Source organism: Sceloporus occidentalis, unplaced genomic scaffold (genome assembly GCF_023333645.1).
Source record: "Sceloporus occidentalis isolate IW3139 unplaced genomic scaffold, rSceOcc1.0.p SCAF_83, whole genome shotgun sequence".
Lineage (NCBI taxonomy): Eukaryota > Metazoa > Chordata > Lepidosauria > Squamata > Phrynosomatidae > Sceloporus > Sceloporus occidentalis.
In genome coordinates this window covers 1,963,369-1,990,000 of record NW_028317063.1, presented here as the reverse complement: position 1 = coordinate 1,990,000, position 26,632 = coordinate 1,963,369, and the positions used below count along the sequence as shown (strand labels likewise).

The 26,632-nt window shown below is 36.4% G+C and overlaps 1 protein-coding gene across 1 annotated transcript in view; it reads right to left on the bottom strand.

The window, feature by feature from the left end:
- Positions 1-26,632, bottom strand: part of LOC149285178 (rho GTPase-activating protein 15-like) — a 179,609-nt gene that overhangs the window by 145,212 nt on the left and 7,765 nt on the right. The window contains exons 3-6 of the mRNA XM_089495722.1: positions 18,435-18,503; positions 16,396-16,460; positions 14,390-14,477; positions 11,116-11,205 (exon numbers count right to left, since the gene is read on the bottom strand). Of these exons, the coding sequence (XP_089351848.1) occupies positions 11,116-11,205; positions 14,390-14,477; positions 16,396-16,460; positions 18,435-18,503 (312 nt within the window). The remainder of the gene's footprint in view (positions 1-11,115; positions 11,206-14,389; positions 14,478-16,395; positions 16,461-18,434; positions 18,504-26,632) is intronic.

Sequence of the window (26,632 nt, the reverse complement as noted above, 5' to 3'; positions counted from 1 at the left end):
TGTAAACTCACACAGCTCTCTCATTTGCATAACAGGTATCCTTATTTGCATGCCTGTACCTGGAATTCTTACATTAGGATAAGGAAGACTCACAAACTCGTTACAAGGGATAGAGGGCAGCTAAGTCTACATATGATTACAACTGGTCACAACTATACCCCGGTGATCTCAATTTGAGGCCAAAGCTCTACTGAGCTCCAAAAGCACATTTATAGTGCATAGAAGTACCACAAAAATTACCCAGACCATGATATGCATATATATTATTATTTTTTATTATTATTATTATTATTATTATTATTTATTGTTTTATATAGCGCCATCCAATTCCGTAGCCCTGTACAATGGGTGGACAGGACATAACAAGTAGTATGTAACATAACAAATTGACTTACAGAGACAACAGGTGAGGAGGGCCCTGCTCAAAGGAGCTTACAGTCTAGAGACAATCTTAATGTACTTATATACATTAAGTACATAATACTTGCAGAGTCCCAGTAGCCATAATGCAAAATGGCGGATATCACCCATGAAACATGCGGCCTTTGCTTTAGGTACTGCGCATGCAGAGCTGCCGGCGGTCCTGAGAGGACATCTGCCGGGTATTTATATTTATTGCACTAATATTGTTTCAGTTCCTGTAAGATGCCCAAGGATTCAATATGTGGTTACTCTCCCATAGCAATATTTACCATAACAGATTGCTCCATATGTACAGCAGATGGGGATGACATTATATAAAATGAATTGGAATCAGTGGACCCTTTTGTGGAAACACAGATTTATTTATTTGGGGGCCAAATCAGATATAAATTTGCCATATGTGCTAATGTATATTTTATTTTGTAGCGACAGAAAAACTAGTAAAAGTTTAGGGGCACAATGAAAACGGAGATGTCTTTTGCATATCAAGACATCTGCAATTATGTGGTTGGGAGTAAAACCCTAAAACTCCAACATTTAAAGATAAAACAAATGAACTGGGCCAGATTTACTAAGTGAAATATAATGTGTCATCATCATTATCCTCCTACTAACAAAATACACCAGGAATGATCTAGAAACCTTAATGTAGACCCTCGAAGAGCAAAGAGAGAGGGGGGACATAATGGGGATATGCAAATGTATCAACAGACCAAAATGAAAGCATTTTAACCAAAAAAGGTACCTTGACTAAAGCTAGAAGGTTGAGTAATTTGAGCATACTCTACTTTGCAGAAGATACCTGGAGTAGACTTCCAGTGGAAGTAGAACATCCAAGGTAAATAAGGTGCTTTAACCTATTCTAAAGAGTGAAAGGGACAGTTTTACTTTAGATTATCTGAGTACTTTTTGCATTTTTTAAAAAGGTGGACCAATCCTTGACTTTAAGGAGAAACTGCAGCTCCAGAGCTGCTTTCTTCATGGTCCAACGATTTGCACCACTGATTGGCTACTTGAAGCAACCAATCTATAGGAGGTAAGCTCTCTGCCAATGTGAACAGGGGTCTTGTTAGATCCACCTCCAACTTTCTCACAACGGATTCAAGTGCTTATGATGACTGGCAGATCCCTTTAACCCCTTAATGATAAAGCCTGTACATGTACGGGTTCAAAATGTATTGTTTTCAATGGGTTTAGGGGCCGCCCATTGTCCTTAAGGGGTTAATAACCCAAATGTTATTCCAAAAGGGAAATCCTGCATGGCTCCGTTTGTCCTTTTCGCATTCTATGTATCAATGGTTTCTTCACTTGGCTATTGTGATTTACTGTTAAAAAACAGATCAAAATCCTCAACGTTTGGCGTATATATGTATCCAGTTTACTGAACATGGGGCCCAAATATTGTATAAATACAATGTTTTGTAGTCTTTGTGTGATTAGGACTTCTCAAGATCCAGATGACATTCTGAAAACTTCAATTACAGGAAGAGATTTAATGGGAATATTAATATTATCCTTAGTGAATTGCATATGACAAAAAGAAGCAAAATGTGTCCCTGTTTGCGTTAGATCTGCCTCTGTCACTTTTGTATCCGTAAACCGCTTTTCACTTAGATAAGTGACCTGTAAAATGTCTTGGATAAGATCACTGTCATCTTTATTATTACAATTATTATACAAAACTGACGGAGTGTGTAGCATGTTTCAATATTTCCATACAAACAGTATTAATGAGTGATCCCAGTTGGCATCAAAATATACGGGGGGGGGGGAGAGAAAAAATTATAAGTTAAACATTCTAGAGGCTTTTGGACCAACAGATAAAATGGTTCACTTGTTTTTCAACCCCTTTCAAAATAATGTGGCATATCTCACATTTTAACAAGCTTCCCTGGGATTTGACTGAATAAACACTTTGTTTACCACATTCTACGCATTTTGTCACAAACAATTGTTATTGCCATTCCTAACTTGCAATTAACTCTGTTTGAACCTTCTGGTCAATGAGATGTTTAAAATTTAAAAAGTTATGGCAACTCAGGCACTAAAAAGGTATATATATATATATATATATATATATATATATATATATATATATATATATATATATATATATATATATACATAGTATATATACTATTGTAGCAAATTTTTAATGGAATCTCTACATAGGCGTACAGAGGCCCCTTTATCACCCCCATCACTCCTGTGTTCCAGTGGCCCTTTATCACTCCCATCACTCCTGTGCTCCTATGGCCCTTTATCACTCCCATCACTCCTATGTTCCAATGGCCCTCTATCACTCCCATCACTCCTGTGTTCCAATGTCCCTTTATCACTCCCATCACTCCTGTGTTCCTATGGCCCTTTACCACTCCCATCACTCCTGTGTTCCAATAGCCCTTTATCACTCCCATCACTCCTGGGTTCCAATGGCACGTTGTGTTCGCTGATCCAAGTTTAAGTTAAAAAGGCTAATTGATCAGTAGAAACCCTTTTGCAATTATGTTACAGCTATGAAGTGACCCCAAACTTTTGAACAGTAATATATATTCAAGGTATAATATATTCTATTCATTTCAGATGTTTCTGCCATGAAAACAACTAATTTCCCATCATCTAAAAACAACGGCAAATGTTGAACTTGATGGACTTGTGTCTTATTTCAGCCTAAGTTACTATGTTACTATATTTAAATAGGCTTTGTAAGTATAGCACAGGTTGGAACCTATAGAACACGCTCATGATTTGGTTTAAACTGAGTAAGGAGGGGTTATTAAATTTTATACTGATGAGTATCTTTCGGTGAACATTTAGTAACAATGAACAAATGCATCGCTTTGATTTTCAACTTTTATTTGCATAAAACTGCAGTTTTTCTTTTTTTGTGGCAAATCAATGCACGACAAAGAAGTGTCAGGTGCTTACAGGTACAGTAAGCGTGAAATAACAGTTTTAGTGAAAATGTGATGTTTACTGCATGGCCACCTTGGAGGTGGTAAAATTATACAACAGTCTAAAAGTTCTGAAGAAAACATTTAAATCCTGCTGTTTTGGAGAAACAAATTAACACCATGATTTTTATTTTCTCTATCTTCAATCCACCAAGATCAAGTCACCAAATATTTGGACTTTGAAAACATATTCCTCCATAACACACAATTATATAATAATAATAATAATAATAATACTATTATATATATTATATATATATTATTATCATTATTATTATTATCATTATTATTATTATTATTATTTATTGATTTATATAACACTATCACTTCTTCCAAAGGTAAGGAATAGGAGAGTGATGAGACTTTGAAGAAAGGAAATATTCTATATTTAATGTCATCAAACACCTTTGTAATTAATTTAAGAAATATATATATATATTTGAAATATTTATTTAAACTAACCAACACTGACACTGGAACAATGGGGATGGGGTAGGTAATTTGGGAGTTACAAGATATGGTCAGGGCTGGAACCAATCAAGAGCCAAGCCAGAGTCGAGGGAGATCATTGGGCAAGACCATGCGCTCAGTTAAGCATTATTTTGCACAAAAAACCCATACGACTACGGATTCCGCATGGCCGAGGCAAGACTCAGAAGGTTTGCGCATCCCAACTGATTTGGCTCAACCTGGCTTTGTCTGAGGGAATCTCCTGCCAGACGGTTGGGTTAAGCTCATCCCAAAACTTTGCATGCCTGAAGCATCCGATTGTGATGGTTTATAAATCATTTCTTATGAAATAAATGCATTTTATGAACAGAAGTTATGACAATCAGGGCTTTTATTGGTCAGAATTGTATTCCCGAGGGATTTATTGCAAAAAATGCCAACATTTTGCCCATTTCTGTGATAACTCCCTTGGGGCCGGAGACGCTTGTTACAAACAGCCACAACACTTTATAAAGCGTCGTGACGCAAATGGCTGAAGAATCTGAGCCGTGGAAAAAAAGCAGTTTTCGCTCTAGAGTTTCCCGGTGGTGGAAAGCACTACTTTGTAAGAACTTTCTCCCAGCTTATATGAGGATAACAACACATGTATCATGTCTACAACTCAACTTATTATCAGGTTTTTCAGATCGGAAACAGTCTACAGTACACCGGCCACAATGATGACTATAATCGTTAGAATGATGTCACTGACGCTTCCATCACTCTCAGAGAAGCCTTTCCTGGGGTAGAATGATGGGAATCATAGAGTATCATTATCTGGAGAGTCATCATCTGTCTTTTTTTCTGTTTCTTGCTCTAGATGGAACGCGATGAAAAGACCGTACCAGTGAATATTCACCTTCACGCTTTTCTGGATCTGTCGGGTTAACCTGCAAACAGCTGATGCCAAATGAAGCTGGAGTTATCCGGAAACGATGACACACAGGTAATGCGTGGAGAAGAATTGTTTCACGCGGTCTAATTACCTTCTGAATTAACCATATTGTCCTTCACTAAATTGATTATTTCCGGTGAGATGAAGAATCACTGTTAGAGGCTTGTTATATTTACAGAGCAATATGGTGCGCACAACAGAGCAGAGAATCATAACAAATAAAGAAACGGCAGAAAATGAGCATAAAACCCTTTGGATTTAACCCTTCAGATGCCAATAATAAAGAAATAAACCGCAATCAAGTCAATCGCTTGCCTGTTTTATATTGACGATCTTACTTTGTTTCGGAAATCTAAAACAAATGCACTATAAGCTTTGTTAGTATGTAGAATCCTGGTCCAAATACAGATTATGGGCTTCTCTGCACAATGTTACATGACATTTCTCTCCTATAATCTTTAAAGGGTGCAATATAGGTTTATGTAGAGGGGGGGGGTCCATCAATATTTTTGCTTCGTTTGTATTTTTGATGATGAATCAACCATGATGAGCACCCTAACGGGGCAGCATTAGAAGCCCCCTCCCTACTACAGCTGAATGCCCAAACCTTTCCCAGAAAAAATTTTTGGATGGTGTAAAATTATGCATCATTCATAATTTTTCAGGGAATGCTTAATTGTCATGTGGCACCTAAGCAAATAATGATAGGTTGTGGACATAGAAACTTGTGTCTACTGTTTCTAAAATGCCATTAAGTTTGGTTTAGAGGTTCGCCAGCAGTAGGCTCAGTGGCTTGCAGGCAAATGAAAGGATCTGTTGGGTTTACATTGTGGGACTATGCATTCTTAAAACAAAAGATGTCACTTCAACCACCTGAAGGCAATGGCTACATTGGCTACGTGATGTATCCAGTCACTGTGTAGGGAAGCGTTCCCATTGAAAAAAAAAGGGAGCTCCAAATGCGCATGCTTGATGTCTTTTTAGACCGAACTACCAATGGTATCACCATACAGGAAAAAACTAAAATTGCTTTGAAAAGCACAATTATTGGAGGCTGTTACTTTTATACTCCATAGTCTATCAGGGTCCTCCACATATTGTGTCTCTTCTGCATTGTCAACTGCTTATTGTCTTGATAACTCATTTTACAGCACTACAGAAACAGAGCTAAGATCTACATAAAGACATAACTTCTATCAGAAAAATAAAAAAGTCCACGTTTTTTGTCTTTAGTATAGTTTTAAACATACCAAACTTAACTACATATGTATTTACAATCTATAGCAGAGGAAAAGTGCTCTATACGTTATCCTTAACCGGCTTCTGTGTGATCATTACCAGACATTCCACTAGATGGCAGCAGTGTGATATAAGATTTTGCCATTGGTAACAAATGTATCAAATACATTCTCCTGTTTAAAAATGCAGAGAAAATGCTTTCTTCAAAGAAAGAAACTTCTCCTAAACGTAACTGTAAGCAAAAGTATGCAGAGATAAGTATGTTTTGTACACAGTTTATTTTCTCCTACTTACGACTTATGCCTTGATTTTTATTTGGCTTTAATAATCTCCAAAGCTGCCGTCCTTGACAAAATAGCTTCATATGCACATTAAGCATTAAGGGGAATTGTGCTCGGCTTCTGAAACAAAGAACATGCCTATGGCTCAAAATAAATATTTTTCTTTCAGATGGACAAAACAACATCTGCGGTTTCCAAAAGCTTCGCCGTCACTGTCAAAAGTTTAATGATTCGGATAATTTTGCAAAGGGCACGTGTACTCCCGTGCACGATGCTCATGCCTACTGTCCTCTAATAAGGCTTTATAGGATATATATTTTTTTTTGTTTGTTTGTTTTTTTTGGTTCAAATATTTTGTTAGTAAAAGTCTAGTGTTTAAAATGCATTTATTATTCCAGTTTGGAATCCACATGGAGATTGTTTGTTCGTTGGTTCAACCTGTCTTCTGTGCCCAACTAAGGGGAAAGGAGGGAATGGTAAAAGGGATTGAAATGGAGGGAAGGGGAAAAGAAGGCATGATATGATAGAAAGAGTGTGAAGGGGGGCACAGAGGGTTATCAGGAGCTCTATAGATAATAAAAAAATCCATGGAGGCAAATTGTGTGAAGGGACACTCCTGTTTAGCCTCCTGGAAAATGAATGCATATTAAAGTAACTTGTGTGTACTGCAGTACTCGAAAATAGAAATAAAAATGAATTATTTGCCGTTAGTATAAGCTGCAGCTCCAGAGCTGCAGCACAATGCCTCCTCCTTGACACTTCGTGCCACTGATTGCCGAGCCAGTGCTGGAGCTGAATGGCGGTCACTATATCGCGTGGTAGGAGATGTATTCAGCTGACTATGACCCTACCCTAAGCTGGCAACACTCCTGAACTTTCAAAGACAGTCATGTTTATATCCCTGCTATAGGCTGTTCTGGCCATTATCGTTACTATAGCAGCTGTGCAATACCTGAATTGGGGACGGCGCAAGCACAAAAATAGGTGGAACATGCTGTGATATCATACATCGGGAATCCTTGGAAAGGGAATCCAAATGTTGGCTGATATGATGGTCGTGGCACCAGAGACAGGAAAAGAGAGCTATAAAATATCCAAATTACAACAATAATAATAAAAGATTGCAAAACAAATGTATATCATTGTCCCTTTAAGTGGTTTTCTAGAGTGTTGATACAATATACAAGCCTTTCAGAAAGATAAATCATTAGCAGTAAAATGTGCTATCCATTATTTCCCATTAATGACTATTCACTTTTAGTAAATGGCCAGTAATGGCTGACACTTTATAGAAAACCAACCATAGATCCAGTTAAAATAAGATTTGATTTATAGAATGTAATTTACTGTTTTATGTAGAAGAGCGTAATCCAATTCAACACAAGGCGCTGGCTGTATATGGATTTAAAGAAGAGTTGGATCCATTGAACTTCCCAGAAATTATCATTCACTTAAAGTGACACACTGGACCCTGATTTTTATATACTTTTTTTTAATGCACATTGGAGTACGTTTAGCATTTTTAAATCTGAATTAAGTACCCTGCCTGCCCATACATTGTAATGCATCTCAACCGCGCAGGCATCATTGCTTTGTTAAAATCAGGCAGAATAGGAAAGAAAGTCTATTAAAAAAGTCTATATAATTTTGGACAAAAGCGGCAAGATTTATTCTATTATAGATTTTACATTATATTTTGTAGGTACAGTATAAAGCCCTCCTACGTCATAAGGCTATCATGAGCTGTATGTAATTACATATCCTATGATTTTGTATTATATAATACAAAAACCGTAACAGAAGACAACGAGAGCGTAATCACATAAGATGTTGCCTTGTGTCACTTAATTTGATGAGCTTCTTTTAAGCAGCACAAGAACAACAAATATTTTCCTTCGAGGTACAAGTTCATTATGGCAAGATCACTTGAAGACCTTGAGCACTTACTAACTGGAGGCAAAATATACAATAAGGTCAGATAACCACGCATGGATCTTCCCCGGTAACCTGTCAAAATCTACAATTCAGCAGGGCAAACAGCTGAGACAGAACAGAGGAGACAAAAAAGTTGGTGTATTCGGGTTTTGTAAGATTTCTGGAATAACAATGCAGTTTCTGATGAACAAAGCATGTGGAGGGTACAGATAAATAAAGTGTTTTGTACCACTTCCAAATTTATTGGCTTTTTTGCAATTTAAAGTGGAACTAAGCATTAGATATACCTTTTATTATGAAAATGCAGTATTATTTTTACAATACACTCTATTTTCTCGCTGTGCGCTTTGGTGGATCTTACACCTTTGGCCTCTCTTGACAAAGACTGCATATCAGGAGAAATGTCCTAGCTAAGGTCTCCTATGTCAGCTTGGGGTAGGAATTAGGTTTATGAAAGAAAACGTTTTCACGCCTCTCTTACTTTGCGAATCTGTCTTCATTATTCTGGCTGTAAAAGTGTGGAGCCATGGGGAGAGCTTCTCTCTCTCGTTAATCCAAACGGGTGAGAAGGTGTGCCCAGAGGCTTCGCTCTTTTGCAGAAGTGCCCTGGGAAGCCTAGTTCGCGGAGAACTGATGAAGAAAGGAGAAGTGGAGAGAAGCAGACGAAGAAAGAAGACAGAAGAACAAAACGAGGCAAGAGAAGAAGCAGAGCTGGAGGAAAAGGGGACAGGGACATGGAAGAGGTCGTAGGAGAAGGAATGGAGACATTGAGTGCAGGCTACGGCACTTAGGGTGAATTTTCTTGCCATATTTCCATAAATATTATTTTTTTTCAGACTTATTTTGTTTATTTATTTGGAAAGTGTTTTACCCTTAAGAGTATGTTGAGATTTCTCATATTTATATATATCTTCATCAATAAAGCCACAAACAACCTTCTTACTCAAATTTCCCATATGAATTCCATTGTTTTAGTCTCGGCTTAAGAAGTCAACATTTTTTTATTTGTTCTGGTGTGGAACAAGGGTGTTTCACCTTGAGACAGTCAAATTCACATTAGAGACACTTTCTCCATTACAGCACTCTTTAACTTGATAAACCGCGTCGCAGTTTGCCTCGTTCGTGGTAAAATAATCTTTAATGAGATGAGACGACAATAAAGGTCTCGAAACGACGATCCTTCACTCCACGCTGTTGACTGACAACACAGCAACTCCTTAACGCGGTTTCATTTGTTATTACCGCCATTTCTGTGTAAATGACAGTTAGGATTATTTAAGATTATGTTGTAATCCTTTTAATCCTCCAAGCTTTAAATTTCGGCCTAAACACCAGAGTGCACTTAGCAAAAAATGTTTAAAGCGTGTGATCAAAACATTAATCTTTTCTCTCTCTCTCTCTCTCTCCATTTACTACCTAGCAAGATAGAAACTCAAATCTTACTTGACAATAGATAACAGTGTCGTAATTGCTTTTAAAAGGAAAGAAATTGTTCTGTTTGCCTGTTTTTCACTCCGTTGTAACCTTCAATTTTTTTTAACCCCTTAATGACAAAGCCCGTACATGTACGGGCTCAAATGCATTTGTTTTCAATGGGTTTAGGGACCATTGTCCTTAAGGGGTTAATGCGTTAATTTATACAGAAAGTAATAGGCAATGCATTCTCGGCGATATTAAACCAGATCTGTTCAACACAAAACATTAGAATGCAAAAAGCACCTGCACTCTGTCTCATTATGCCCCTATAATTAATATCGCCCCTCCGATATAATGGATTTTAAATGTAAACATAGCTAACAGGTATAATTTTGTTTTCTCGGATTCCTCTTATCCAAATCATTCAGTGGTCATTTTCCATATATAATCAATAATTCATGGTCTTAAATTGAAAACCCAGGCTAATTTCGACGACGTATTTTTTTACTGCCATTTGTAAGGGAACACATCGGCGTGGCTAATTATCGCCTCGTTTCACTCTGTGGCCTTTCATTACTCTGTAGGTAATGAAACAAAAAAAACATATCACAATGGGTTCTTATGATATTATAGAGCTCAAAGCCTGTTTAACTATAAACACATGGACGTGATATATTGGTTTGGAACGCCGGGGTCTTACGGAGTAATTTTTTGCACCTAATTCTAGCAACAGCCAATAAAATAATGAATTTTATTTAAAAAAACCCAAAAAATAAAGATTTTTACACAGTTTCGCTCGTCGGAGAAGCTTTTGCTTATCTGATCATTCCAGATGTTGTACTGATATATATTTTCAGAGATTTACTAAGACATGTGGTGGCTGTAATGCAAAGCACCTTAGAAAACAAAACAGTTTATCCTCTGCAAACTCTGTATTAAAGTAATTCCGACACTCTGTCGCACAACGCCCGGCTACAAAATCTGAATTCAAAACATACATTAAAAAACTCGGCTAAAAAAATAAAGCTTCTTCCGATCGCTTTAACAAAGCGCTCAACGCATCCGCAACCTGCTTTTAAAGAGAAACTGTACAGTGTTTGCTAAATAGTAACATATGTTGTGTTTTTGCTATGATTATTTGTGTAGTTGTTGCCTTCTTCCACTTCTCCTCCCCAAATAAAGTTAGGACGCTATCGAACGTCTCGTGGAAAAGAATATGATGAGAATTTTTTATTTTTTTTTAAATAAAATTACGTAGTCATGGATTATGTCATCTAAATCCGATATAAAAATATGGCAAGGTTCTTCAATTTATATCCCCAAACTGTTTCACGAGTGAGGGGCAGATTATAAAAAATATTTCTCATTCTTAATCTTAAGAAAAAAATCAAAAAATAAGAAAAATGCTGGTTCCCACAAGGTCAAAGCCATTAACAGCAAAGCAGCGAAGTTAATATGAAATTGTAGTAAACGGAAGTCCCACCTGAAACACATTTCTTCGGCTGGATTTCTCGTTTGCCCACTCAATTTGAGCACCCCATAAATCTATCACCTCTGGATTAGTGGTTGATTTCTGCAAAAAAAAAATACAAAAAACACAGCTGATATTTTTTCTACAGAAATGGATCTTATACAGTCATAATTTACAAGTACAAGTTTATCAGAAAATATTTATTTTTTATATATATATTTAAATATATATTTATTATAAAAATACGCTGACATGAGCAAATTCATCATTCACCAAGCATGCTTCCACCAGCTTCCATGAGTTCCTTCAAGTTCAGGTCCCATGAATCTCCTTGATTTCAACAAGGATTAATGCCCAGACATCAGCTTTCAGTTTAACTGAATTTCTCTTGAGTTGAGGAACTTGAGGATCTAATGTTCCACGAGACTCACCAGTGACGTTAAAACTGACAAGTCTCGATCATCAAGGTATAACTGTGATCGTCGTTGACATTGGTCACTCTGTTGGGTCAACTGGCTTAGTGTCCATTACCCATTTTTGAATACAATTTAGGACTTATTTCACAAGAGGAGATGAAACATTTTTGGCGCAAGACCATTTCAGATCCTCTGTGGTCTGTTCAACATTAATCGTTAGTGATTAACGAGCATCAATCAGAGAAAATAACTTTGAGAAGTTGAGAAGATACATTAGAAGTTGATACAGAAGACCTGATGATGATTATCACCTCAAATGCTGACACTGTAGATCCTCCAATTTCTCTAATAAGAGATGTTTGACCTGTAACTTAATGGTCATAGGCGCCAAATCAGGGCTGTTATAAGGTGCTGGTGTGTTCTAGACATAGCATTTAATGATGGCCCTTTCCCTTGTTTCTAACACTGACTCCACACAGAGAATATCAACACTATGAATAAATTAACTATTAATAAAAAGTTTGTTTAAAACAACATATGCCGGCAAATAAAGCATCTCCATCTGTCTGCTTCTCCAAGCAGATGTCCATCCTGCCTAGAACCTAGGTGTTCCATTACTAGAACACAGAGACAGACATTGCCATTGAATCAAGTGACTCTGTTCGAAAACTTGCGGGGGGGCTACAGTTTTCTAATTCTGCTTTATTTTAACTTTATCTTAGTTTATTATTTGTTTATTTTACATTTCTACAGTTTTTTTTCTTGGATGTTCAGCCATTCTTAGGGCACAATTGTACCTATTGTACATGTATTACAATATACATGTGCATCGAAATGTATTATTTGGAGTAAATTCTTTGAACAACAGCATTTATCAATGGTACACTTCATCTATCAAAATCAAACAGGGGAAATATTTAACAAGGGAATTATTTTATAAATCCCATTTAAATTACAGAGAAATATTTTTTATTTTATTTTAGAACAACAATGTTCTTTTTCTTCTATATAGAAGCACAAAAAAAGCATCTACAGCTCACTGGATTACATTTAAGAAACACTACATTAAAAGGAGGACAGGCGCATCTTATATTTATGAAGATAATTATACCAATATTCATGACAACTGTGTTTAGCAATATTCTTCTGCCTCCCTGATTAATATTGATTACTATAATACTGCTAGGTAAGGTTACTTTACAATTCTTAAGTCTCGTATGCACTCAGCCGAAAGTTTGCATTGTGCTTTATTTATGCAACCATGGTTATCTTAACTCAAATTAATAATATTCCAAAAGATTCATGGGGTTTTTCCTAAATTCAATCATCTAGCGTGATTTCTTACGTCATTCGTTCTTGTCCCTCAGACTCTCTTTCTGCTTGACTGCAGAAGATGAGGTATCCGCTAATGAACAGACGTGAATGATGTAAAATCTGAGAATTTAGTTCTTCCAGCTATTACAGCAAAGACACAACTCCATTTGGCCGGATATTCCTATCCACCTTTTGTTATTTCTCCCCATTCGTGATCACTGGTTGGTTCTCGTAGCCTTTGTAACAATGGGGTGAAAGGAAGAGCGAGGCAGAAAATAAATGTGGCTTTTGCCACCATTTTCCATTGAGCCCAGCCTCCCTAGAAATAAAATAGTCAATTTTTAAGTAAATAGTTATAATTACACGGATAATTCATGTGAAGGACACATCACATGAACATTCTATGGACCAAGGCCTTGTTTCCTTGGTGGTTCTGACCAACAAAAGACTTTCATACGGAACCAAGAACCACCTAAGCTAAATATTCACTTGTGTTCTTTAATTAGTTGGTAATTAAATATCAGTGTCACCTATTCTCTAAAGCACCAAGGAATTTCAGCACATTTAAAAACAGATTTGTTGAGTAACGTATCACTGCTCAGCCGTCGGATCAATAGAAATCGGTATGGCGTGTGATGTTCGCTTAGATATATTTTGTAAGCCTTCGTCGACATTCCGTCCTTTGTATGGCTCGGAACAAATACACAAGTTGGTGACAAACAGGAACTATCAGTTTCTTTTTTGGCTTCATTTTTAATATTTATTTCTGTTCTTGAAAAGAAATTGAATTTGACAGAGACTCTTGGCAAGAAGAACTAAAAAGCTCTTTGTCACCTGCCAAAAAAAGAGGAAAATAGCTTATAAAAAGTGACTTCAGCCTGAAAATCACCTTCTAAGGCGCCCATCATTTCAATAAGGTATGGCAGGCTTGATCCAGCCTTGGGTACCATTCACAAAAGGACTCTGTCAAACGTGTTTCCGTGCTTCCCACACCATCGTACTCTCTAACGCTCCCTTTAATGCCACGCAGAGGTTTGTAAACTTTAGCAGTATTCTATCTAAGGCTATGAGCCTACATTGCCAGAATTGTCTGAGCGAGTTATCTGTCACATCTATGAAAACCGAGATCAATGGCCTCTCCTCGAGCACAATAATAATAATAAAAAAAAAAAGAACAAAGCTAAAAAAAAAAAAAACGGCAGTAACTGCTCGCTCCAGAAATTACATTAGCTACATTAGACAGAATCAAAAGAAATATTCTGTGAGTTTGGCTTTATATGGCGGGGTGTCACGTTACACAAAAGATAAAACACCACTTTGCAGACTTTAAATGTTTTTGCATTAACATTACTTTCTTTCTTTTTTTTTTATAATTATGCCTTAAATACATCCCCTAACACGGAGACGGTTATTTAAAAAAACTCTTCCCTTTTATCTGATTAAACCTTTATTAGAGATCTAATAAATAATTGTCGCTCTTGTATTTTGCGGCGATGGTCTTATTAAGTAGACTCCGCATATATATATATATTCATGAACCGGACACTCAGACCCACCAAACCAGATGCGGCTTGCTCTTTGGATTCTTTCAGGAACTCCAGCTTGTGGTCAGAAAGCACGGTGTATGATGCAGTCCAGTTTTTTCTAAAAGCAGATATTAAAATATAATAAACAGAATTAATAAATGTAGCGATCAGATGCTTAATGATACATATCCATCTTACATTTTTACATATTCACAATGTATAGGCATTCGGAAGAAATGGTCAACCACTATGTACTTCAAAAATCAATAAAAGATTTTGATTATATAAATGGTAAAGGGAGAAAATGACATCGACAAATAGTCTAGTTTTTATGTCTTTTCACCAAAAAGTCAAGTGGTCAGTCAAGTTATGGGTTAAATGGGCCCCATAGACTTGAATGGGGCCTGTTGAAGTCATTGGAGGATGCAATGGATCCTCCAACAGCTTCACCCATGCACCACTAAGGGCCATTTTACGATCTGCTGTCTGCACAATGGATTTTTTTTGTGAATTTTTAATTTTTTTTCTTCTTTTTTTTTTTTTTTTTTTTTTTTTTACATTTTTGGAGCATTGATGGTTTTGCTGATCTGATATGAGAACAACTTAACAAAGAACAGACAAAAACCTTATAGTCTGCCCTATGGTGTATCCCTACTTGGTAGCATCTCCAGCTTTAGATTATTTGGGACATTACAGAAGAAAATAATTTCTCTCCTAAAAGTACCAGCATGAGAAAAATTCAAATATGGACAAAAAAAGGTAAATACCAACTATGATTCCTATCCAACATATATTTTTTGAAACAGATATTTTTAGAAAAAAAAACCCATCCAGTTTATTCTTTGGTCTGCTCATAATGCTCAGTTAATATATCTCCAGACTAAAAACTAACCTATTCTCCTTTAATTTTGTTGTCCTTGGCCTCATGAAGCCATTTATTTCAGGTACTTCATCTTACTGCCCTCCGTGATGAGGGTCACATCGTGGCGAGCTAAGCGCTAAAACAAACATTATCTAAAAATTATACCATTTGCATTATTTTGCATAATGACATTCAGTCAATTCGTGACCCTGTATTATAATATCAAAAATATTATGTCACTGAATCTAATATGGCAGAATCGAGTCATTATGTAAATATTATGCAAATAGTGTCTCTCTTTGTCTGATCAATCTATATGTTGATAAATCAGTTCCAACATATGTTGTTCACATGTATGGAGAATGCACTTTTTATATTAAAAAATTTTTAAAAATCTGAATATATTACATCATTCATGCACAGAATAAATAAAAAAAATAACTATGTACAAGCAAACTGTGAGTAGGCGAAGGATTTTTTCTTTAAATGTATTTTTTGGTTGGTAAGTGATATATTTGAAGAAGACATTATTTTTTTTCTTATTAGCTATCTAATAATAATTTACTTTAATATCTTGTGACTAATACAAACTGCATGTTCCCTAAGTTGTATAAATCCATCCTGACAATGACAAATTATTCCTCTCGTTTATTGTTACAAGCTGCACACATGAAGAGCATCAACACAGTAAATAATACTTTTCATGTGAAGTCTGGACCAGAAAAAGTGGACCAGAAAGAAAACTGTTTCACCTTGAAATATAATGTTTTTATACACTGAAGTGAACGCTGGGGTTCAATATTGAATAAATGACTAAATAAATAATAAAACAAATTGGGTTATTCTAACAATGCGATGCATCATCTACCCCCAAATGTCCATTTGTGGGCACTAAATAAATATATTTTGTGTTTCAGTATAACAGTAGGGCAACTAATTGTGTAAATTAGAGGTAGATGCCATTTTTAGTAGATTTCACTCCTTCTGTAAACTGCATTCTGTAGAATAAACACTAGGTGGCAGTATACTATAGAACCAGTAAGCACATGAATACATTGTAGCAACATAATACAAACTGCTCTTTGGAAGCCGTCTCCGAAACCAAATATTTCTTTCTATTGAAAATTCTAAAGTTTTTTTAATTAACTATTTTAAAAATATATGTTTGGCTTACCTTAATTTCTTTCCTTTATCCGTTATTTTGGTTTTGTTTAAGACCCCTTCTTTATTTTTATTTACCTGCATAGAAAACAAACAATGTTCATGTCACGCATCTCAAAATAAGCTATTGAACAAAGAGCATATATAGATGCAGGGCCAGAGAAGGGATGACTAAGTGGCCCTGGCACTTTAAAGCCGGCGGCTGCCAAATAACACATGTGCGGTGCCTGGCTGGGTAAGCGTTGTGGCATGTTATGTTTTATACTCATGCAGCGTGCAGTCGCGCTTATCCAGGCGGTGATGCGCATGGCAGGGCCAATCTGCCTCTGGAGCAACGGTATGCCTAGCCAACGCCACCATAATGTGTTAACATCTACCACTTTAACTGGGAGGCTGTTCCACTTACCTACTAACCTCTCAGTAAAGCGAAAATTCCTTCCATTACATCTAAGCAGCTGACCCTAAAGCTTAAGATTATGGCATTTTGTTCTAGCATTTCTCCTTTTTTGATCCTTTTACGAAAATCTTTTCTTTCTTAAGGCATCTTAAAAAAATTCAACTTCTTTGAAATCATTGAGAGACTTCTAGTGCAAAATTTTAAGCATTAACCCTTTTGACATCCAAAATGTATGATTTGCTGCATCATTTTATGCAGATTTATAATATATATTTTATAGAACAACTTGAACTTTTTATTTCTTTTATTTTTGTGGCCGTAACATAGTTTTTTGTTTTTTTCCTTGGGGTTCAGTAACACTTTTTTTTTTTAAGTCATGATCGCCTAATAAAAGCTGAATGAATTAAAATAACCTGACACTCCTTCATTAGACAGATGCCAGGAATGCAAGTCAGCTGCTCATGTTCTTATAATATTTTCCCTGCGCAGAGCTCAACCTGCCTCAAAGAATATCCATCATTGTTACAATTGTTGCCCTTCCTGCATCTTTCCATCTGAGAGAAGGTTAGAAAGAAACTCACAAAATAACCATAGGCATTGTCATGCAATAGTCGAGAACAATTAGGGACAGAGAATAGAATGAAAGTAAATTACTTTATTATTTCATTTGATTTTACCAATTTCCTAAAATAAAAAATGTTCGTGTCACTCATTACTGAGCGGGGACTCTATTCCCCACTTGATGGTGGGACTCATCCACTCATCCACTTCAGGGTGGAAAGATGGGAGATGTCCTTCAGCTGTTACTCTTGTAAACAGAGTCAGAGAATAAAAGTGAGGTTTTATTTACATGAGAAAAAAGTGGGTGGAAATGGCAAATGCCCACTCACTCAAGTGGAATGAAGAAAATGTCATGTCGCACCTCAAGGCACATGGTACATATGGACATGGAAACTTGGGCCAACTTTCCACTGTTTTAAGAAAGTGGGCAAAAGTTTTTTCACATGTCTACTGGCTTCTAAAATAAACCAGGAGACCGACCTGGCATGACCGTACCCTAGAAAATCCTGGCACCCGCTACCCAGAGCCCCTTCTTTTTGGGATGAGGCAGCTGGGTCTACTAAAGTCAGTGAGTGGCTTTGTAGACATCAGTGGACAGTCTTGCTGATGTCATTGGGCTGTTGTGGTGTTGTTGCATGTGGGGCTAGCCCCAAACACCAAAACATTGAATATGGTAAGTGGGACAGGTATTGGGTCGTGCCTCAACCCTGCTCACGTGACCCAGAGATTCTCTACAGTGACCCGAAGAAGCTGCGCTTCACCCGGAGAGCTCCCAGGTATGGACACGACCCTCCTTAAAATAAATATCTGATGCTTCACAAAACCCAGAGAACATCTCAACTGACCAAAAATAACTAAATGAAACAACACTTCAAGCCTCCTAAAGTTATATTAGAATAACTGACCATACGTTTCTAGTAACAATACCGTAACCCACTCCTTTCTGGAAATGTGGGTCCTGTGATATACATATAGTCCACTTGGATCTCTTACAAGAGACTCAATCATCTTGTTTCGATTCATTTTTCTTTAACTCCTGGATCAAACATTACATTTTTAAAATAACTAATAACATGAAAAAGCAAAGAACTTACCAACATATCCTTTGATACAATCTTATCAGAAATATAATGTTGGGAATGGTTCCTTCTGTGACGAGATACCTACAAAAAATACAAGAATTCAGAATTATGGTTATAGGTTTATTGACAAATATGTTACAAGTAGCTGGTAATAAATAACTTCAAAGTTTATAAGCAACAAAGTCACAGGTTTATCAAGAGTCCCTGAGCCCTCATTCTACTCGAAGGGAACTTCTACAGTTTCTACAACCCTGATTGTGGGTTACAATAGAATGACTCAGTCTTAACCACCCAGCTAGTCACTGTAACTACTGAAAGTCAATGGAGGAACGGACTTCATTAGCATTGCCGTAAATAATCAGCTCAGCGCGGGGTTTGAGCGAGGAGAATAACCCAAAATATCTCAATATCAACAATGGTGGCCTCCAGGTCTGCAGATAACGGAAGTTTATCGGAAGAAAATGAGATAAAACCAAGTTTTCACCTTGTTAAAGCCGATATACGGGAAATTGAAATCATGTTTGATATCTTCCACATAATGCAAAAGTTTACATGACCTATTTAAAAAGAATACCGCTTAACAAACACATTAGAGGCAAGTAACATCTGGTGACAAGACTGTCCTTAAGTGTTTTGTTCTGTTAATATTCTGCATCTAAAGCAAAAGAGCTTTCATGAAAATACTTTGGTTTGTGGCAGTTACTCCTTTGGGGAGGAAAAAAATGTCATTCCACATTCTCTGTATTTTGCCGGCCTGTTTTTCGGGGACTGTCATATCCTCGTTTTATTAACATGTAGGGTAACTGAGACTGATTTGCTGACGCTGTTGAGACAACTTGTAAGATTACTGAGTTTTCAATTTTTTATTTTTTTTATAATTTATGCAACGTTTAAATGAATGTTCTGACACGCCATTATTCTAGGAATTCATTATTTCCTGTAAAATCTGTGATTAATAATTTAAGAATTTAGATTTATTTTTTTTTTTTTTTAAAGAAAAGCGGCATTAAAAGAGAATATCGCATGTAACATTTAAATCTAGGTCAGGTTACAATGGGAATATAATTAAAAAAGAAATAATTTCATTTTGCTTTTCAGTTGACTACATTTTTTTATCAAGCACAAGAGCATCCAAGAAAAAGACATATACTTCATGAGCTGAATAAAATATTGAAACATTTCTTTTATTATTATTTTTACAGTATATGCAATACGTCAATAGCTCTTTTTTTTAGGGTAAACGAGTCCAAGCCCTTAATTGACCAGAAGAACATTTAGGTTTAAATGGGAGCTTTTACCATCATTAAATGAATTTATTACAACAATCTATAGCCTCTACTGTTGTCGCTCAATGTAATTATTTTAAGAATGAGATCTACCTTTAGATAAAGTACAACTAACTATGCTTGGGAATTCTTTGGGTCTATTTTTAAACTCATGCATTGTTCATTTTATTATAAAATACACATAATATAGAGATCCCTCTTAAGTGGGAGTTAGAAGAAGAGTTTGTAGGTCAATTGGAGGTTTCCATGCAACGTGAAGGTCATACCTCCCAACTTGTATGGGGCATTAGAGGACCAAATCAAGACCCAGGATAGTGGTTGGTAGAGGTGGCAGGACAATGGGATAAAGTGGCCAAATTGGGACTATACCACCCTAAGCAGGACAGTTGGGAGGCATGTGAAGGGCCAATCTCAGCTGCAAGATATACCAGCTTGCCCTATGTATAATGAATAGCTTAACTGGTAAGGTGACCTTCGAAAAACCTCATTATACACGACCTATTGAATTATTTTTATGATGGAGGGTTGGCTTGCTTTAGTTGATGAGCCTTATTGATTCAAGGATATTCCACCAATGACTATTTTTATATATACTGTCGTCATTCACAATACATTTTTTTTTAATCTATATTTTTATTATATATATATATAATTTTTCTTTTTTCTTAACTGCATTGGGTATCTTTGCTCTTACATTCAATGAAATCATGTTATTAAATGCTATTTATGTTTTAATTAAAAATTTTATTTTAGAAACCCTGAAAGAACAAACAGTTAACTTTTAATTGAAACTAAAGAAATCTGACTTCTTGTAAAATAGCTCAGGTGATGTGAACTATAGCTCTGATCTTTTGTCTTCTGCCAATAACTTATGCCAAGATGTAGACAGCCGTGCCAGTGTAATGTCCCAAATGAATGTTAATTTAGTGCCAAATGATCTGCCTTGATCTGGCAGATACACCGAGAGTGGATGGAAATGAGGCACACAAACGCGCACGCACAAAATGAAGTAGTAGCCAAAGGAAACAAATATTACATTAACACAAAAAAATATTGAAAATTCAGATTTATTTGTAATAAGTATCATTTATGTTAAATCCCATTGACAAGTAAATTCTCTTTGTTCCCTTTTGGTAAGTAAACCACATTTATTTGCACAAAGACGTGTCTGGTGCTACATTATTTCAGGATCAGCACTAGTTTGCTGACATAACATTTTTTTCCCCTTGTCATCTGACAATTATTAGTATTAGTATTATTTATTGATTTATATAGCACCATCATATTCTGCAATGCTGTACAATGGATGAAGAGGACAATGAAGAACATCACATACCAGTTTGGACCTAAAGAAACAAAAAGGTAAAGAGGACCCAGTTCAAATGAGTTCACTCTCTAAAAGTGTTTTGTAAATGAATTGTGATGACATAAAATACAACATAAAATACAAAAATAGTAATTTCCCTTGGATGAAGTATTCAACAAAAAGCCAGTCTTTTGGTCCACCATTTCTAAATCATTTCTAATTGCATTGATTCAGATATATGGATGGGTTTTCATATTTGAAGAGCCTATATAAGTAGAACATATTCATATGCAACAGAATGGGGACGCTTGACAAGCTGAGTGGTCTTAAAATTTGACGTTTCCAACTAAAGTAGATGGCACAACCATATTTTGAAAAGTACAAATCTCTCAATAAATATTATACTGAATATATATATATATACACACACTGGTATATATTACTAGAGTACCTCATTTAATCTATAATTGTTTCCTAGAAAAAAAAGTATTTTACAAGGCATCTCTGAAACTAAAATACAATGTGTCTTGTGGCGTGCATGTATATAGCAAGGTGGTCCAACCTCCCGGGTAGCATTGACTTCACAATTTTCATATCACCCGATAATTTACATTTTCTTCTAAACCTACCTCCTAAAACAAGAGGTACAACGTGACCTATCCACTAAAATGAGACTCCTGAATTGCGTCAAAAAAATCTACATTTTTGGTTAGTTAAGTGAGTACAATTGCCAAATACTTGGAAAAAAAAAAAAGGGAAAAATATTAAAAAAAAAATGGAAATACAGCCCTTTTTCATAATCTTAGATCAGTTCCTAAACTCATGTACTAGGCAAAAAGCACACGAAATTTGTAAGCATCTTTTAAAGAAAACAAGGATTGTTTTCTTCTGCACTTTCATCTCGACACAGACCTGAAAGGCGGTTTAACAGATGGTAGCATTAAACACAATCTCAGGATACCAGAGCGGAGAATACCTTTTTGAATAGGTTTTATAGGATTTCGGCAGCCAAACACCTTTTGAAACAGCTTGTATCTGGTGAGCAGTGTGTATTTCAGTAGTCCCTTAAGGAAAATATTTATTTTTTTTCTACGGGAAAGTTAGATCTATTTCCACCTCAGCCCGTTCCCCAAACAATCAGTACAAAAACAAATTGACTAATTGGTTCAGCCGGATGAGTCGCTTCAATCGTGAGTCGAGAGGAATTTGGGCTTAGCCTAGGGCATGTGTTTGTAAGCCAAGGCGTGATACATATAGGACTTAAGCATTTAAACGCATTCTGTATTTTAAACCTATTTTGAGAAGCAGAGCACATTCAAGAGAATTCACGAAAAAGGCAGACATGTTTGCAGCATGGTTACCAAAATGTGGGGTTATCAGATCCTCTCTTTACATGTGAAAAATATATAGTATTTATTAATGATTATAACGTAGCACTTGCTGTACCCACTTTTTATAAGAGTCACCCTGTAAGGCCAAAAATTGGTCACCTTGCTATACATTGCTATGATCCCTAGGGTTCATGATAACTCACTTTCTCCTGAGTACTTGAGTTGAGTTGAAGAATTTTTCCAATTTGCCTCCCATCACTCAGCCCATCTTGGACCGTTGAGGATAGACCCCCATGTCTCGTATGCCTCTCCTTCTTGTATTTATTTACTGATATAGGAGAGAAGCTGGCAGCCACATCCCCGTCAGCTGATGTTCCTTCTCATTAGAGATTTATAGTGCAGTATTTATTTTCTTTGATGTTTCTACTTCATACGTTAGTAGATGCTATGTTTAATTGTGTATACAACCACGTGCTGGGTAATTCACTTCAAGCAAAGTACATTAATACACCTAAAGGCCACTAGGGTCAGTTATAAACATTTATCAAATCTCACTCTTGATAGTAGAACATAAAATGATGATCACACAATAAAATTTCAGCTTGTGATGGGTTACATTATGTTGGTAAAACAGTCCTTGGGGATAGTTCCATGCTGGAGATAACTGATGTAGCTAGGGTCTCCAAACTGTGGCCCTCCAGCTGTTGCAGGACTACATCTCCCATACTCCTCTGCCAACCTCTTAGCTGAAAGAGCATTATGGGAGATGTAGTCCTGCAGCAGCAAAGTATATCCAGCCAGTGGCCGCACGCTTTGCCTGGTGTGCCAGATGGCCACTCTGAGCCTGCTCTCTAATCGATGTCAGCTTATGTCCTTCTTTCTAAGGAAAGCTAAAATACAATATAACCATTTTCTATGAAAAGTTGGGTTCAATGCTATGTTGTTTTGGGGTATAATGACATATGTCACTTCTTTTGGGCGATATATTAAATTTTAGATAAAATATTGACATTATCTAAATTCACAAGCTGTCAACTGTAACCCAGAACTATGAATAAGTTGATTTTTTATTTCAAACCAAATTTTTCAGTTTTCGTAAATGAAGATAAAATGGTTACAATATGTTTCTGTTTCTGTTTAATAAACCAATATTTGTAACAATGGAACTTTTTACACATATTCAATTATTAGAATAAATATATATCCATCCTTAAACGGCTGTTCATTATGTTAACTCCGATACAGTGTAATTCAAGAAAAGCGATGTTTATGATAGAGCGTTTTCATTGTAATATGCATCAATATTCCTTTTATTCCTTATTCGGATTAGCCGTATTCCGTGGTACTGCCCTGCCCCCTAGTGGAGCACTTAGGAATTCCTGGCAATTTCCTTGAAACTCCGTAGACTCAGCCTCTGCCATTTCTAACTATTAAGACAAGTTCAAGGTCAGAATCTAGCTATTTTCAGCTCGTCTCTTCTTTGATCCATGCTGGAAATGACAAGGTAACGTGATTTGGGGTCAGCTGTATTACAGGAACCGTTACATAAACGATGAAAGTGGATATCAATCGCTACTGACAGTGTCTTCAGGATAATCAGAGCTCACTCTATGCCACTGTCAGCTCACTTGAATCAAATCCAGTGCTAGTTCTGTCATATCTTCTTAACAAAACCATATTCTCACTCTTCTCAAAGTAAATAACAATTTCACTTGACTTGCAGTTAATCTGTTGTCATGAGCCGTGCCGCATTGTATTTCCAAGTGTATCTGAATATCTTTGAGAAGACTCAGATTACAAGGGTATTAGCTTTTGTATAAGGCAAATAATTAGACTATGCTTATCTCTAGGTTAACTATAGTAATGATGTAACAATTAACTGAATGTAACCGGAACAGGTGCTCTAATGACATTGTGAAAATGATTAAATGCAATCCACAGTCATAATTAAAGACAATAACTCTTAATTTCTCTGCAGTAGGAATACTCCTTTAGAAAATGTTGTACAGAAACTTTTTCCTTCTCCTTTTTGTCATGCCATGCTGGTGATATTAGGGGTGATTTTCCCGGCTCAAACACCACACTGAGCTGATTCTTTGTGGCGATGCTAATGAAGTCTGTTCCCCCATAGACTTTCATTAGTCGGAGAGTCTGACTGGACATTTAAGACTGAGCTATTCTATTGTTTATCACATACAGTTTGATAAGGAGTCAGGGTTGGTCTAGTAGATTAGACTAAAATCTAGATCTCCTATCATAGTCAATTGGGTGTTGTCTTCCAGCCAAGATATAGAGCTGCATTTTAACCGTTGCTCTTTGTGGGCTGATTATTTCTTTGTGAATTCAGGCTTTGGGGCTGCTTGTCCCTTTTTACCCCCCCCCCAAAAAAAAATAGATTCTACTACTACTATTCTACTCTTGAGTTTTGAAATACCCAATGTTTTTATCCAAGTTATAGGGCAATAAGTACAAGTAGTGTTTTGCAATTTCAACACCATTTTTTCCCCAAATCTGGTCATTCTGCCCCATGTGCTATTTGGGACATCTTTGTAGCCGGCCAATGCAATTAACCCCCATCAAACCAGGCTTTGGGGCTGCTTGTCCCTTTTTACCCCCCCCCAAAAAAAATTGTGATATCCATGTGCATTTTGAATATGAAGCTCCTGTCTCCAAGGAGGTAGGAAGCATCAGGTTCTTATCTAAAATTTGTGCACATAAACCGCTATTATTATAGAATTTTATAAAACTGATCAAGGGAGAAGGCCAACAAGCAGATATTCAAAGTTTCTGTAACACTTTTGCAGGTGTCTTTCATCCAACCTTCCTTTTACCTTTTGTAAGGTAGTGGGGCTAGTGTAGGCAGGGATAGCTCTGTGTGGGACGGGGCTAGCTGCACATGGGAGCAGGACTAGCCCTCGCGAGAAAGATGAAAGTGACCCGTAAACCCAGTGAAGCAGCGCTACACCCAGAGACTTTGGATCAAACCCAGAGAGTTCCCAAGTTAATTATTTACTAAAGTTCTAGCTGCATTGACTGAGTTTCTACCGCACCAGGGGACACTTATATTTATGATAAACATGATGAGACACAACCTCCACTCACAAAAAAATAATAATTTCAGTGTCAAAAGCCATGTATAATACTCCTGTTTTTAAATGATTTCATATGGCACCACACACAATGAGGACGCTTGTCACAAACCCATAATACTCTCTCATCCTTGTTTATTCCCTGGTTCCTTAAGGTCTCCGTGCTAATTTCCACAACACCTGCTCACATCCTGGAAACATTGTTACACTGCGAAAGCTGCCGACAAAACCAAACTACCAACACGCCACAGCAAAAGAGGATCAAAAGTGTGCTTTTACACTGTGTGATGCTCTCCAGGCAGTTAAAGGGTTAATAATATTAACGGAAGCTCTGATGCCCAAACTCATTCAGGTTTGTTTGGAAACAACATTTGTTTAGATCATTTTGGGGGGGCTTTTTATATTTTCATTAATATTATATAATGTAACCACAATCAATAACAAATTTAAAAGAGAGATACAAAAGAGATAAAAAAATATATATATAAATATATAAAATATATATATTTTTTCCTTGTTTGCCAGATGCAAGAAAGCCTAAGAAATGACATTTTGGAAAAGCCAGCACATTTTAAAAAGTTTCTCGCATTGACCTCTCTCTCTTTTTTTTTTTTTTAATCACTTAAACCAATTTTGTCGAATTGACCCATTAAATCATGCTGTTTCCCAAAGCAAAATAAGCCGGCTTTTAATATGACAACACATGGCCCGTCTATTTAAACAGAGATTCAATCCCACCCACCTTGTGTCACCGTACAAGTGCCAAACGCTCCCTGCCTCATCTAAAAACAATTTACAATAATATTAGTTGTCGGTAAATATTCAAACATCCGACTCCTGAAGCTATAAAATGGAATTTAAATAGAAAAAAAAAGAAAAATAACAAAGTAAGGGGAAAAAGTATACAGTCAACAAACAAATGCTTCATCATAGCACTGTAATTCGGAATTTTAATTACCCCTCTGCTTCTGTAACAAAACGACTGAACTGGCACACATCTGAATCTCTCACAGGTCATTGAACATTCCAGTTAATTACGGCACGAATAGCCGGTTTTCCTCCCCTCTGGAAACACGTTTCTAATGGCAGTCAAGGTCTGAATAATGTGTCATCTACATAATTAGCTAGCAAGCAACACAAAACATTAAACATGCTTTGTGCCGACAACTATCAAAACATTTCATTTGTTGTCAATTAT